Source organism: Ixodes scapularis, unplaced genomic scaffold (genome assembly GCF_016920785.2).
Source record: "Ixodes scapularis isolate PalLabHiFi unplaced genomic scaffold, ASM1692078v2 PGA_scaffold6__148_contigs__length_123643588, whole genome shotgun sequence".
Taxonomy (NCBI): Eukaryota; Metazoa; Arthropoda; class Arachnida; order Ixodida; family Ixodidae; genus Ixodes; species Ixodes scapularis.
In genome coordinates this window covers 58,866,632-58,883,645 of record NW_024609881.1, presented here as the reverse complement: position 1 = coordinate 58,883,645, position 17,014 = coordinate 58,866,632, and the positions used below count along the sequence as shown (strand labels likewise).

General features: G+C 43.1%; 1 protein-coding gene across 1 annotated transcript in view; it reads right to left on the bottom strand.

Moving 5' to 3' along the window:
* The window catches only part of LOC8053806 (hydroxyacid oxidase 1), a 48,417-nt gene that overhangs the window by 11,462 nt on the left and 19,941 nt on the right, over positions 1 to 17,014 (bottom strand). The window contains exon 2 of the mRNA XM_029989911.3: positions 3,900 to 4,054. Within this exon, the coding sequence (XP_029845771.2) occupies positions 3,900 to 4,054 (155 nt within the window). The remainder of the gene's footprint in view (positions 1 to 3,899; positions 4,055 to 17,014) is intronic.

Here is a 17,014-nt window from a genome sequence, read left to right as displayed (position 1 = left end):
ATGGCTAAAGTCACACGATTTTGGGAAAGTAGCACCGCTGGCTTCCCTGAGTTCTAGCAGAACACGAACAGTTACTTACATACAAACGACCCTCCCCCCTCCTCTCCCTTCTGAAAGCCATTTGCTAATCGGTATCTTTTACCATGGCAATCGACATTTTTGTCTTTTGAATCTCCGAAAGGGTCGTTCTTAACAACTCTGCCTAGATCGCGATGGCGCGTCATCGTAGCGAAGGCGTTTCTTTCCAACATAAACGTAATTAGCACTGTACGTGCATTGAACTTATCAGTTTGGTTCATCTCCTCAAGTGTCTTACGAATACACCGTTCTTCCTGCGTATTTGATGACAGGAAAATTATTTTATATTGCCGCAAAGCGCCTACGTACTTTCTAGTGGTGGTGTGAAGATGTGCTCTAGTTTCGCTAGTGTATGGATAGTAAAATCTTGTGCAGGAAATGTCTTCAAAAATAATTATGTCACCACGAATTTGAATCGACTCACTAAAACTGTAGAGCTCTAGGAGAAACTGCTCATCCCAAGAACCAATATGCTGAACATACGAGTAGCTTGGCGCTGCTTTCCCGGGATTTTTTAACTTATGTTATAGCGTGTCAGAATGTTACATTTAAAGTATTTGGTGCAGGGTAGGCCAGCTAGAATGTTTGCTTTCTCTGCAGCTGAAGATTGCAAACTATCATGCCCATTGGTGAGATCAGATGGTGGGTACACCATCTGAATAATGTATTTACGCACTGTAGGTCAGATAGCGTATTCGCATTCGCTGCCGCGGAACACAACAAAGTATAATGAACAGTGGTTATATATAGCATTCAAGCATGTTCAACTGAAAGTATTCATGCAGGGTATGCTAGATAGTCCGTTCACCTCCTAAGCCGTTGAAGAAAACACAACAGCAGTGGACAACGATGATGGCGTCTCAGCACGTTTAATTTCAAATATTTATACTTTGCAGGTCAGATTTACCTTAACTCGCTTAAATATATAGTAATATTCACACGCTAAAACAAACATTTTTATTAATAGGGGGGGGGGGGGGCCTATGTGGTTCGTTTGTTCCGTTAAATTATCGAAGGAAAGGCATCAGTCAAAAATTGCAAATAAAAATCGTATATTCAGCGAGCGGCAAACGAGTGCCTCGTCTGCTCGCTGCGCCAAAATTGGACATGGCGTCTTAAGTTACGTTCATAGATGCCTTAATCAACCGCGAACACGTCCGCCGTTGATTCAGACAAATTTGGTAGGCTCATTGAAAAAAAAAAGGAAGAAATATATATAGAGGCATTGAAATTTAAGAAGGTAAAAATGAAAGTTTCGGTGTGCATTCATTGAAAGTTCGAGATGTTTATGTGCGAGGGCCGATTTTTCCGCACCGTTTTAGAGCCTGAGGTCCTTATGTTTTACATATAAAGAACACACTAATTACACCCTACGGAAAGGCAACATAAATAAGGGGGGGGGATGATGGTTCATTTATCTTCATTGCTTTGTTAGAAGGATGTTATTACTCTAGTTTTATATTAATCGGTAAATTGCAAGAAAATATTATTTAGGGAGAGCATGAAGAATTCAATATTAAACTCTGCTAGCATAAACATTTGAAGCCTGCCAATAAAAACGCAGACCTTATTTGTTGCGTCAAATCTGACAATCGAATATTTCTAATTACTCGTTAGTGAACCTATACCTACCCACACTTACAATATGATTACATATGTTTTTTCTACTTTCTAATTGAATTTGTATTCCGTTGTAAAATAAAAGGAAACCGAGCTTTTATCTTTATCACAGAGTAGCCTGATATAATGAAAGTTTTATTCGTGGTTCATGCAGTGGTACGGGACTACACGCTAATTTTTCTATCATCATGCTACAGCGCATGTTTGACATTCCATCAGTTATCGACTTTTGTTTCCAGGAATATTTCCGGGGTTGTTTAATTGGTTACGTGCTTCTAACAGGAGGTTTGGGGAAGTTCCTATATGCCGTATTTGCCTCACTAGCATGTATAATCCGCATAAGCAAATTGGGTTTCTAAAAATAAATTCGTTAGATAGTCCGGATGTGATTCATTGTCCACGCGTAAAACGTTCGCATATTCTACACTTCGGCATAATCCTGCTTTAATAGCTCACGAAAAAGCTTTGGGTGACGCATCGTTTAATATTAACGTATACTACCATTCTCAAAACCCGTCACGACTCGTTAATATGAACCACCTTAAGTTAAAAAAAGAAATCCTGTGTTTATAGTCCACACTTTCATATAGTACATATCGCGAAAGATTTTAACTTCTGAACATGTTCGGTAAAAGAGTAAGTAAAAATACGGAATACAGTGTTCATTTTTGTTCCATGTTATCGGAGCCAATGATTTCTCAGCTGTCCTTCCCCTTTTTTCTGCCCTTGCACTCACATTCGATGGCTGCAGACAGCGCGTGATGTGCGCAGCATTCGAAAGTGACATGGTGAGCCAAGGTGGCGTTCATTAGGGAAAGATAAAAGGTACGAAATGTAAGCCAATTTCGCTATCTGTTCTTTCCGCCAGTTTGTATGGTCATACAGTCACCAGACTGGTCCAGAGTGATATACAGGGTAGCGGAGGTAAACAAAACCAAATAATGGCCAAACTTCGCGGGGCAGTTTGTTACTTCCAATTCACTATTGTTTTTGCTTGATTTTGAGAACCGTCAGTGAGTAGCGCCTACTTTAGAAGTGTCACAGCCGAGGACCCACTCCGGTACCACTTGAAATTTACCTATAAGGGATCAATATCCATTCCTGTTTCTTTGGGTGAAGAGAAAGAGCACTTGTTCCTGAAGGAAATAAAAAATCTGCAAAAGGTATTGTAGGCTCGACTTCAGGACTACCTATTAAACTAGCCTGTTTTATATATGTGATAGTGTCTTAAAAGAAATCACTGAACGCATTCAACTTCTTCATACCTAAACGACGAAGCATCGGTGGCGAGCACCATTCTTCTTTAGTATTATTTCTGACGTCAATCCCAACGGCTGCACGAATCTCAGTATAGCGGCCCGGTTTTACGGGAATCGACAGTTTTACTCGGCCTCAAAATGCAAGAAAGACAAATCAAGCAGATTCAAAATAGTTGACGTGGGACGCTAGGCCTACGCCAGTACCACTGGGAAACCAAGCACCCGCACAACGCTTCCGAAGGCGAGTACTTGCGAAAGTCGTTTACTGCAAACTGCGTCGGTTGAGATCTGTATATCTCGGCAAACGCGAAACCACTCCGGCTCATCAAAAGAGTAGAATGACTAAACGTGTTACGGCGGTGTCAGAAACTGCTCGCTTGAAACGCCGGCTGCCCTGTTTATTCTCGTTTGAAACCGAAGCGCAAAAGACGATCTCGTGATATTTTCGACAACAAAAAGAACTCTATTATATAGTTTTGTTTCTGAAACATAAAACATATATTGAATGAAAGACTAACGCTGCACGCAGAAATTGCAATGAACGTTTAATGTGTCAATAATTTCTCCAACGAACGAGAGCCGAGAAAAGAGGCGTAGCTATAGCTACCCTCCTTTTTTTTTTTTATCGACGGGGCCTAGAACAGTGCTACCTCTTCCTAAAATGCGTCTGGCGGCGTAAATATTAGACTAAATTTTTGTTCCAGTGTTCCTTTCAGCCCTCAGTCACTCAAGAGCTTTAGAGGGGCAGGGCATGACCTGCATGCACGATGACGTTTCTCGTTTTGTGATTCATTTTTTTGGTGTTCGCATTGCATACTACCACAATCTCGTTGACTGTGGAGAGACATTAAGATGCTGGGGGGCACCCGCCATGTCCCACGCTTCTAAGGCTTTCAGTGTGGCTGTACAGTTGAGTTTAAACGCCCGGTACGCGAGATTCACCTCTTGCGGTGGCCATCTCCCCGTCTGGATGAGCCATCTTCTGGAAGGCCGTGGGTGCGATCCCGATGGGCATGGAGAGCTTCTGGTCTTTGAGCAGCGTCACTGCCTTCTCTCTCGTCGCCACATTGTTGAGCTGCTTGGGACGCAGACGTAACCTGGATGACCGGAGGAAGACCACAATCAGATAAATCGCGGGCGTGGGGCAGAGTTACTAGTATAGGCTGCCCTCTAAAAAAAAAAGTATGAAAGTTCCCTTTCTCTTTTTTGCAGTACACAGTGACGGTCGCTTACCGCGAACCATGCAAGGATTTCAGCGAATATGATGAAATTCGGAATTCGATTAGACAAAAGGGAAGACAAAAATGGCTGCAGGAACTACTATTGTTGTTTGTCTATGAATTACGACAGTATTCGTTATGTTTACGTCCTTCTTTTGTTACGAGGCCATGGACTACGCCAAGAACAATTGAGCCTGGAAACTGAACTGGTGCATTGGTTGATTGGTTGTGAAGTTAATTCTTCTGCTGGATTCAGCGGGGAACTTGACTTGGTCCATAGATCGCGTGATATAAATTTCTTCGCTAGCGGGGAAATGGATGGGTTCATAGGTCGTGACGTCAATGTTTTCGCTAAATTTTGCGGGGAAGCTGAATTGGTGCGTAGGTCTCGTTACGTCAATTTTTTCGCTAAATTTAGCTAGAATCTGAATTGGTACATAGGTCACGTGACGCCAATATTTTTGATCACTTTACCGGGGAACCTGAATTAGTACACAAGTCACGTGATATAAATTTTCGCTAAATTTTGCGGGGAACATGAGAGGACAGATACCCAGAAATTTGTGATGAGTAGTTTAATAATGCTGTCGCATTAAAATGGACGTTTGCGAGGACTCTAATCATGATGTTTCACGTGCTCATTATTCCGGTGCACACGGCATACTTAGGTGTAGGCCGATCACGCATACAGCTCAGCCTTAAGTCGACACCAGGCAACACTAACGACAGTACTGACTTGAGTCTAAAGACGCCGTTCACATACTTGCAACCGAGTAGCACGGAGAGCAACAAAACCGATTTGAAGCTTCCTGCGACGGCATAAGACCAGAAGCGATGCTGCGGACCAGGTCCCACGTACACCGTCGCAAGAGGCTTAAAAACCCGTCTTGGCTCTCTTGGTCCTACTCGGTTGCAAATGTGTGAACGGTGCCTTACTTTGCGCAGTGCTCTAGAGCTCTATCAGCAAGGTCACACATAAGATGTGTTTCCATTACACGCAGCATCCTCTCCCCAAAAAAAACTGATGCAACCATCCCGAAGCTCGTGCGGTACTCCTCTGGATTGTGCTTGAACAATCGCGCGCTTAAAGGCGACGTGAAATGTCTTTTCCTTTTGCGTTGATTTTCCTTCCCAAAACTCATTAGTTTAGCTAATTCAAAAATTGGGGGAAAAAACGGCAGAATTAATTAAAACGTTTTTACATTAAAAATAATAAACACGCAAACGCTATCTACAGAACAAGCCTAAGACAGTCCAAGACCTTTAGGCAGAAGCTGTACATGCGCAGCTCGCAATCTACGAGAAAAAACAAAAAGGACAGGACATTGCGCACAGAGAGGCAGAACCCACGGACGAGAACTTTCAGTGCAAGACGTTGCGTGCCGCTTATAAAGCACTTTCGTCAAAACACAAGCCAAAAATAGCTGTTTTTTCTATTAGCTAGCGTGGTTTTGCTAACGAATCAAAATATCTGTACTTTGTTCTGCCGTGAAAAAATATGAAACGTAACGTCAAAAATGCTTTGCTACTTTTACAAGGTGGTAAGAAGTTCACTCAATTACTCTCCAATTGAGTAGTTTGTACTTTAAAATAATTACTCTCGACGCCGATACTCAGTAAGTCAATTACTTTCTTTAAGAACTGAAAGTGAAAGCCTTAACCATGCAAGAGAGCACGGCTTTTATCTTCACCTCCTCGATTTTTTCTGCTCCCCTTCTCTACGGGGGGATGGGGACTGAAAACAACAACGAAGGCCTTGACGACACCCAGCAGAACGTGTGGGTGGCCACATCCTGCCCTCTGTCACGAGCACGTTCGAAGGCGTTGTCTAAAGGCAGCAGCAAAAATCCCCTTCCACGCACCCCCCCCCCCCCCGCCCCCCCCCCCCCCCCAAAAAATAGGATTTTTTTTAAAGTGGATTGGGACTGGAGGTAAAACATTTGATTTCGCTGAGCGAATGCCGTGAATCACATCAAAAAGCGTGTCTTTCGTGAACAACCCTTCAAGACACCCGTATAAAGCCAGCGATGACTAAAACACATTGTATGACATACAGTAGCTATACAGTAACAATTGTTAAACATAGGTACAATAGTAACACATTTGATATTTGCACAGTTTAAATATCCGATAAAGGTAAATAAAGAAAAGCAAACGTAATCGACGAAAAGGCACAAAATGAAAAATAAGAAAAATCAAATCACATATTATACCGTGAAATTTACATTCAGAATTTAATGTTGCGATTGAGACCTCGAAATTCAATTCGGATATTTCGTGATATTGGTAGTTTTCGATTTACGTTGTACGTTTCTTTGCGTTATACCTTACTTTTCACTTCACGTTTTGAATGACGCGGGGAGCCATCGTTCCACAAAAAGAGTTCGCTACTTCTGTTATGAAGTAGCGAAGTTATGCTGTTTTTTTAATTTTTTTTCTTGTTTCGTTACAAGTGATTAAGAATATGCGAAAGCGCCACCAAAAGGGCGAAAACCAATAATACGTAGTTACGTTATGACTTCCACGTCGTTTACAAAGAGAAATAATTGCGCCGGTGGCAAGGTCGCTTGACAAAAATTGCGCTATAAATATATTTATTTTTAATAGAGTGTACTTATCAGAGACGTTTCAAATTTAGTAGGTTGACGCTCACTTTCATTGGCGCCAGCCTTGGCATCAATTTTTCTTTTTTATATATATAAAGTGAACGTATCTGTAGCTGAATTGAGGCCAACCGTATAGACTTTTTTTTTCCTTTGCTTTCATTACCAGCTAGGGTATGCCGGTTGAATATGGTCGACGAAAATGAGGTACTTTAAAGTTCAACCTACAAAAAGTAAAAAAGAAACAAAAAAAAAGGAAGATATAGGTAGGTGAACACTTGGCATGGCGAAAGGAAAGGGATATTTCCGCCCATTGGAAGTTCCGACAATCAAGATGATGATGGCCAGGTGAAAAAAAGTGTACAGTCTCCCAAAATTTGCGATGCGCATTGGCCGAGACGGTTGATGGGGCTGTGCTAAGAACGCCTGGACTAGGGATTATTAATTTTAGGAAAAAGAATCGAGCAAAAGGTTAATTGTTAATTTAGGGTCTCATCCCAAGGAATGTATATATATATAATATATACACATCGATATAGGTGATTTTAATTACCCAAACATATGTTGGTCGCACGAGAGCCCGTTTCCTAATTCATTTTCGTCGGAGTGTTTTGATTTTTCGAACATGTGTTCCGATTTTAACTTATCGCAGCTAGTTACAGAACCCACTATAATTGCAGCCACATCAGCGAATGTTCTTGACCTTGTTCTAAACTCCACACCTGACCTTGTATCTCTAATATCTCACCTACGAGGACTAAATGATAACTGCTGGTTACTTGTCTCTCCAAGCATACCAAAAGTGTAATAGTAGAAAAAAGATGAAACTTATTCTAGACTACCAAAATGCTAATTTCGATGCTATAAACGATGCCCTCAATCAGTTCATAGATCACTGTTGGGTTGACTTTTCCCAGCGTTCTGTTGAGCAGAACTGGAATATTTTTAAGGGACAAGTCGCCGTCCTCACCGACAAGTATATTCCACGGCGATCTCTAACATTTCACCCTCAATCACCGTGGTATAACCCATCACTGAGAAGGCTATCGAACAAGAAAAAGAGATTGTTTCGTGCTGCTAAATCTTCCAGTACCTGTAATTGGTGGGAGTCTTATCACAACGCCAATGCAGTTTACAAAAATGCTATTCAAGATGCGAAATACGAGTATTTTTAACGTTAAGCTACCGTCTATGTTTTAGCCACTAACCCAAAGTAGTTTTTGATTGTTGCTAGCAAAAAAGAAAAATTCGTAATTTCACTCTAGGCCGGGAACGGAGATATTATTTTTAGCGATGAATGTGCTCGCGTTTTGAATGATTTTTTTATTAGGTCCTTGCAGACTGTTATTAACACGCCTACTCGTGGATTTGACGCGAGTGATTTTTTGCCCATGGTGCCCGTTTTTGTGAATCCTATTGGTATTGTTAAAATAATTCGTAACTTAAAACTTTCATCCTCTGCTGGCACCGGCAGCATTAACTCAAAGTTCCTCAAGAACACAAAAACGTATTGCTCTTTGATATTATCTCAAATTTCTTTCCAGCCGCTTCCACTTGGAGGGTTAATTGCCTGCTGATTGGAAGATAGGGAAGGTGGTGCCACTCCACAAAGGAGGTGATAAATATTGCCCAGATAACGATCGACCGACTTCGCTTGCTAGCATTCCATGCAAGATACAAGAGCGTATCATCTACTCACAACTAGTTCAATTTTTAGAATCTAACCTTTTCTTCAGCACCGCTCAGTATGGCTTTCGTAAGTCCTTTTCTTGCCAAATGCAACTCTTGTCATTCACCCATGACTTGCACCTAGCACTTGACCGAGGGTCCCAGGAAGACTGCATTTTTCGAGGCTTTTACAAAGCATTCGTTAAAGTTTCACTAAAGCTGCTGCTTTTAAAACTTAACAGACTTAACATTGACACAAATGTTCTGTGCTGGATAACCTGTTTTCTCACTAATCGTTTTCAGTTTGTGACCACTAACGATGAAACATCACCACACGCCTCCGTCAATTCTGGGGTACCACAAGGTTTTGTATTTGTTCCGCTATTGTTCCTTATCTATATTAATGATTTGCCGAATTCGATATCTTCCTCAATTAGTTTATCTATTGATGATTGTGTTATTTACCGAGAAGTTACTAACGCTTCCAATGTCTTGAATTTACAAGCTGACATTAACCAGTACTACAGGTTTTACTTGAGCTAGTTGGTACATACTTGAATATGGTCAGCTGAACAATTACAAATTAGAAAAAACCGTGAGAGGAAATACATACACACCGCTGACCATCAACTTGCTTCCTTTAATACTTCGTCTTCCTTTTTTTTTACTACAGCTAGTGATGACAGCCATCCGCCATGTCGGATAAAGAAGGCGGCGTTGTCGTCCTAGATTCTGGGTCTAATGGTGAGAAAGCCTTAGCTGCTATGAAGAAAAACTTCATCCAAGTTGATGGCAGGAACAGCAGAGAATCAAAACGGACCGTAACACGGACTCTCGAGAGGAATGAGCTTAGCAGACTGGCCACCAAAGTTAAGACAGCAAAAGAAGGTCATCTTGAGGTTTTTTTCTCGGCCAAGACACATAAGGAGGACATCCCTTTTCGTGCCATAATTTCGGAAAGGGGAACCTGGCAGGCGCACATTTCGACCTATTTAGCCAAGCATTTATCCCAATTACAGTTCAAAGACCCCTACAAAATTCAGAGCTCACAACAACTAATTTCCTTTCTACAGGAAAATGGAAAAGATGTGGCCTCTGGCTTTTCTATTGACGTAAAAGACATGTATTATTCAATTCCACACGCGAGCATCATGCCAATTCTACGGGACAGCATTGAGAAGCAAGGAGTGTCACCTTTTCAAAATGCGGCCGAAGTGAACGTTTATTCGTTTTTTTTTAATAATAATAATAATTGTTTATTGCTACCATCATAGAAACGTTTGGTATTGCGGATGCATCAAAGCCAACACGTGGCTTGTGCGACGCCATCCTCCAATAAAAAAAAACGATATGTAGCATGGGTAGTTACTGAAAATACAATAATATAAAACAGACAAAAAAAATGTAAACATAATTCCATGAAGTTAGTCACTCTAGTTATAACTTGAAGATTTTACGCGAAAAAATATTAGGTACAGACTAAAACGGAAATCAATAAAATCAATAGCAATGTCAAAGCAAAATGAAGTACAACAAAACTGGAAAATATGCACAAAAAAATCACGGAAGGTCTTCTGTTAAAATGTCCTACAAACAGCAGAATATTCATTAATGTTCCAGATAGGCAGGCGCTTAAAGGGGTACTCCACCGGTTTTTTCATTGTCTCCGATTTGCTTGAAATTTCGCTAAACTGACCAACAAACATTGCTAAAATAGTATCCCAAATATTAGGTCAAAATATTGTTTTTTCGCGAAGTTATTGAATTTACAGTTTTGGTCTTCACCATGTTTTTCAAACTGAAAGTCCCTACTGGCAACAACAACAAAGTGACGTCAGTGGAAGGCAGGGGTTAACTTTTTGGACTACAGAAGTTGTTCCCAACGGATTTGAAGCAGTTTCTTGATGTCAAATGAGTGCTTTGGAAGCTCGCTCCCGTATCCGCGCTCCAGCACGGAACAAATGATTGGCATATTCTATTATTAGACTACTTGCTCGACTGGCAAGCCTGCCTGCCACTGACGTCACGGCACTGAGAAGTGCGCGAATATTTGAATATCGGTTTTTGCACCATTTTCATTTGCCGATTTCACAATACCTATTATGAATTTCGCGATGCTAAATAGCATACCGGAAAGGCTAAAGGCCGGGGAGTCAGAAAATATAGTTAGTTGAGGTAGCTTAAAAATCGGTGGAGTACCCCTTTAATCTTGGCACACATTACTCAGCAAAATGAGTCTGCGATAGTTCGCTACTAAAACGAAACCAATAGTTCGCTATTAAAACGAAATACCTCTAAGCATCTTTTTAACTTTGCCCAGGGATGTTTGTTTTATAAGTTCAGGTGGTAAGTGAGAAAAAATATATGGCACATAAAACGCACGCGTACTTTCGCCATAACGAGTGCGGGAAAAAGGTATGTGAAAAGGGTGAGTATGTCGAAGATCACGTGTGGGTGGGCTTAAGATTTTGAAATCAGAATTCCAAAAGTGCCGCAATACCACTGAATGAACATAAAGGGTTTGGAAGTTGGGTAGTTGCAAATATTCGAAAAGATTAGCGTTGTCAGGTATTTTAAGTTTATAAGAGATACTTTTCAGGATAGCTTTCAGGATGCAGTCCACCTTGGTTTTTGCAATAGTCAGAAGAATGGCCGAAAACGGTGATCGAGTAGCGAAGGACGCTATATGCAAGCGAATGGGCAATCATTCTTCGAACAGATACAGGAAGAAAATGTTTTGTATTATATAATAGGCAACTAATGCTTCTCAGTTTTTTACAGATGTATGTAAAATGAACATTCCATTTCAGACCACTATCAAAATATATGCCTAGATACTTCACGCTATCTGTATACTCAATCGGAATGCAGTTGCATTGATGGCAGAAAGAAGAGTGCAGAACTAATGGAATGTTGAGAGTGACTGTTTTGTGTGGATTATAGAAGCATACTAGTTTTGTCTTTTTAACATTAATATCAAGAAGGTTTTTTTTTTGAACCAGTCCATAATTGCTATTGCTTGAGATTGTAACTGGCTGATGGAATTGGCATAGTTGATGTGTTGGGTCATAATTACAGTGTCGTCCGCGTATTGATATAGCTTACATTCCGGTACCATGGTGGCGATGTCATTGACAAAGATGTTAAACAAAAGAGGTGATAGAATAGACCCCTGTGGTACTCCGGCTTTTAGTTCAGTTCTAGAACTCTGAAATCCAGATGCACACACCAGTTGAGAGCGATGAGAAAGATAGTTTTCAAGAAGGGAAAAAAATGAACCACGAAAACCTATGCTGTACAGTTTCTTCAACAGTATCGTATGGCTCACTGTGTCGAAAGCTTTGGACACATCTAAGAATAGCGCGGAGGTAACAAGATTGTGATCGAATGCTGAGTATAGGGTATCTGCGAAATCTTCTAGAAGAGGCTGAGTACCTTTTCCTTGCACAAAACCAAATTGAGTTGGAGATAAGATATTAGATTTTTCTAAAAAAATGTCATTATATTAAACACATGCTTTTCGAGGATCTGAGCGATGATGGGCAAGAGAGAAATCGGACGATAGTTTGCAATATTGTTTCTGGTACCACCTTTATACAAAGGACGTACTATAGATGTTTTAAGTTCATCGGGAAGTATCTTGGTTTCAATAAAACCATTTAGCATAAATAAAAGTACGTCTTTCAGAATGTCAATATTTCTGCGGAGATCAGATAAGCGAATTCCGTCTATCCCAAGGACTTGTTGTTCTTGAAACTAGACAAAATGGAATATAGATCAGCTTCCTGAAAAGGCGGAAGGAACGCTGAAGAAGAGACTAGGTTATCAAACGCATCTAGGCTATCTCTCGCCTGACCAGAAAAAGTAGCAAAAAAAAAAACGTTAAAATCCTCTACAATCGATTGCAAATTATCTCCAAAATGTCGTTCCAGCGTATCATAAATGGAGTGTCTTTGGTGTCCACGGAGTTCATTTATCAAAGACCAAGTTTTACGGGCATCCGAATGAGATTGGGAGAATTTTCTGTGATAAGAAATGCGCTTAGCTGATCGAATCATCGCGTTTACTTTGTTACGGCAGGATTTAAAGAGTATTCGTAGGTGTGCATCATTGGGTGAACGACGGCAGCGAGCCCATAGTGCATTTTTTTCCCTTATCGCATCTAACATATTCGCATGCAGCCATACAAGATCAGGGTTGCGTTTCTTTACGAATATTTCTCTCCGGCATCTTTTATAGAACTGTTTGAAAACCAGCACAAACTTTGGATAAACGTCTGTGTAGTTAACGGTCCCCAGAAAGTGGTTCCAGTCAAAAGCTGAGACCAATTTATCAAAGGCCGTGGTGTCGATACCTGTAACATTAATGCGGCCCGATGTTTCGCGCGATTTAAGAACGCCGATCGACCAGCGGCAGGCCACAAAGTAGTGGTCGGCAAGTTTTTCCTTAATAACTGCTGATTTCACGATAGTCGAAGATGTTCTTAGGTTAATGTGGTCAATGCATGAGGAGACAAGTTTCCCTAAAAGGAACTCTTCACGTGTTGGACAATTAATAACGGACTCAATACCGTTAGTTGCCGAAGTGTTGAGGAAATTGCATACATTAGATTTAGACCCATTCAAGATATCAATATTAAAGTCTCCTATAATGCATAATTGACCATACGAACTCAGATCACTAATGTTTTCTTCGAATTCTACGAGAAAAGAACCTATATTTGTGGACGGTGGTCTATACATTGCGAGCAAACATATGGAATTGATCGAATTCTCCACAGAAAGGGCAATGAACTCGGCCTGAGCGAACGTCAACGAAATATTTGAAAATGACCATTTATCACTCACGAAAACTGCGATACCACCACCATGACCCATATCTCGAGTGGAAAAAGTACCACGATAACCCGGTAAAGAGAACTGATCTGTTGCAAAAGAGGGGATGTTAATTTCTGTTAAGACAAATACATCTACTGAAGAAGCAATTGGTTTTGATGTAACTTCGAATTCTGCCCAATGTTTACGTATGCTCCGAATATTAACGTGTACTACAGAAAAAAACGTTTCCTCTCAATTTCCAAAAAAAATTCGAAGAGATGAAAAGTTTGAAACCTGAGCGAAATCTGCCATACATCTAAAAAATCTTTTCAAGGTCTAGCGAACTGTTAATTCTCACAGGTGGAGAACCCACCGCCTTCTTTGCGTAGATTTTAGCTCTGGTTACCCAGACCGCTGCCGCTGCCCTTCAATGACAGTAATCCTTCCAGTTTCTCATTCATAGCTGTTAATTGTGATGAGAGCAGTCCTATTCCTTCAGAGGAGCTTGACAACTCCGGCTCAGATGCTCCCACCTGACCATCCTTCCCACGACACGCACGGCACTTCCATTTTTCTCGTTTCGTTTGTCCCATGGTGATGAAGGTCTTATCAGCAATCCCGGAGCAAGATTGTCCCAGATGGTAATTGGACTTGCAATCCGAACACGACATGTGCCTGCCATCGTTGATTATAGACTTGTTACATGCCGTGCACTCTATCATGTGGATCGTTGGGGAATCCATATGCATAAGGGAATTCGCTGAAGTGTGTGAAACGTAGTCGGGAGGTCGAGGCACTCCTCTAAGTATCGACGCGAGCCACTTGGGCAGGTAACTGGTCAGGATGGTGAGTAACTGCGCTACGATTAAACGACTGGCCGGCAGTACTGGGTTCCAGCGATTACGCTGTCAGACACGCAGGGCTAGGTCGAGCTGATTCGTGCAACTGCAGAAGAAAGCCGCCGCTCACCATGGTACTGGAGCAGCCGTAGTTGCTAAGAGGCCTTCTAGAGCTCCGTTGCAGCTGCCAAGCTTGAAGGATTCTTCCAGCGGAAGTGTTAAGGCCGGTTCACACATACAGCGGAGCGCTAAGTTAGCGCTACGTGAGCGCTCGAAGGAGCGCTCATGTGGCGCTTCCTGGCGCGTGATGTAGCGCTCTGTTAGCGCTTCAGAAGAGCTTTGTTAGCGCTCCATTAGCGCTACAGAAGCGCTCTGTTAGCGCTACTGAAGCGCTCTGTTAGCGCTCTCACGCCCCTTGTGCCGTGCTTGCTGCTGCGGAAGAGCGCGTGCACGACGATTCCTTTGTTGTTGTTTTTCCCTTGGCATTGAAAGAAGAGGGAGTAAAAGAGCCGCTCTTTAAGCAGGGGGTCGAAAAACGACGACGAGAAGTGCTCTAGAACAGGTCACATATTTTTGTGCCTTTTGAGATATCTTGTATCACATTTTATCTCAAACAGCAAGAGTCTATTGAAGCCTTCCAACTTGCTCCGGCGTCAAGGAAGAGCGCCGGGAGAACAGGCGGTATGAATGCTACTGCTCACGAAGCCGAAAACATTCTTCCGAATGCATGTGATGACCACCCTTACTCGTCCCAACCGAACCCGGAGCTTCTGGTAACTCCAACACCACTGGAGCCGTCATCACCCATCGCCCTCACACGGCCTGACCCACTACAAAGCCAACCTGCTTCTTCAAACCAGGACACGGAGCTCGAGACCGACGAAGCGAGCGCAGAATATACTACAGTCACGTACAAGAAGCGGCGCCACTCTAGTGACAGTGTCGTCTTGAAAACGGACGTCCAGACACCAGATCACCCCCGGGGCCTCACTGTGATATTCACCCCAATTAACCCACAGGAATCCCTGATGAAGTTGAACATGAAGAAGGTGTCCGACCTCCTCGAACTGCACTGTCCAGAATGCATTCTCATGGTACGTCCTAACAAGCGTCTCAACCTTATTGCTGTGGATACGCGAAACTCCCTTGCCACAAAGACACTACTTAAGTTCACTGCGCTTTGCGGGGTGGGCGTCAAGGCATACGAGCCAGGTCCTCGATCTGCAGCGGTTGGGGTGATTCGAGGCGTAGAGAAGGACGTCACTGACTCGGACATTCAAACAGATCTATCTTCTGATCTACCAGTAGTTCATGCAAGAAGACTGAGGGACACTACAGTAGTCAAAATAACATTCGACTCGGTTTTCTTGCCCCGATATGTGCTCCTCTTTCGAGTGCGATATCAGGTCTCGCAATTTGAAGAACGTCCATTGCAATGCAAAAACTGCGGCCGTTATGGCCACAAAGGCGTGACCTGTGAAAAGGGCGAGACTTGTTCCCGATGCGGAGGAGGGCGTAGCAGTTCAAAATGTAATGCCACAAACCCAAAATGCATCAATTGCGGAAAGCAACATGACGCACTCGACCCTACCTGTCCCATACGAATTGAACAGCAAAAGAAAGCTGAGCTGCGTAAGAGAGGCTTCGCTACAGACACAGTTGCTCCAAAGGAAGCCATTGTCACAAAGAGGAAAGATCATCCCTCTACAGAGGTCTGCCCTGAAATTGTGTGCGTGACTGAAGAGGTCGTGGAAACACCTCATCATGTACATGCCACATCCAAAAAATCCTATAAGGATATCTCTTCAACTTAGAAACTCTAACCAAGCTTTATTAAAAAGCAAAAATCCCGACGTTTCGGAACCAACTCGGTCCCTTGGTCACGGGTGACTGTTTTTGTCCCGCGGAACGGCCTGCCCACGAACCCGAACACCCCCGGGTGTTTTCCGGATTATCCCTCTTAACCCCGAAACGTAGCTGCTGGGAAGGGTCCCCGTCGACCGGTTTATGTTGCCACGTGTGCATTGAATGTGCCACGACTCCAACAGGAGGCGCCTCCGCCAGTTTTTCTCCGTTCCGAGGATGGAGCTGTTGTCAAGGTCGATGGAGTGGTTCGTCTTCTCGACGTGTTCGGCCAGCGCGCTTCCCTCCACATTTTTCTTCGCGATGTCGTAGCGGTGGCGCCGCAGGCGCTCTGGATAGTTTTTCGTTTCCCCAACGTACGACGCGGGGCAGTCACCGCAGGGAATTTTATAAACCAGTCCCTGTGCCCTCTCCCTCGGGGGGCGATCCTTTGGCAGGGGGAGAAGGCCGCCGATGGTCGAGACTGGCTTGTGTGATACCGCTATGCCGTACTGTCGCAGTACTCGGGCGAGAACCTCGCTTGTGCCCTTGATGTAGGGTACACACACGCGGGTGGAGGGAGGGGGGGGCGTCTCGGGTTGAAGGGGCGCGTCGAATTTTTTTGATCGTGCTTTTCACAAATCCAGCTGGGTAGCCATTCTTCCGCAGGTCTTGTTTGATCGTTTCGATCTCTTTTCGAAGGGTCTCCTCTGATGTGCAGACCGTGATCGCCCGTCTGACGAGTGCCGAAGCCACGGAAGACTTATGTGTCCTAGGGTGGCTTGAGGAAAAGTCCAGGTATCGGCCTGTGTGTGTCGGCTTCCTATACACACGGAAGTCCAGGTGGCCGGACTTTCTCACTGCACAGACGTCTAGGAAAGGGAGACAGCCATCTGATTCGTGCTCAATCGTGAATTGAATCGCTGGCTCGATGGAGTTGAGATGTGTGTGGAGACGGTCGATCTCACTGGTCTTTACAACACAAAAGCAGTCATCAACGTACCGCAGGAAACACACGGGTGCTGGGGAGAAAGTGTCCAGGGCTTTTCTCTCGATCGCCTCCATTAC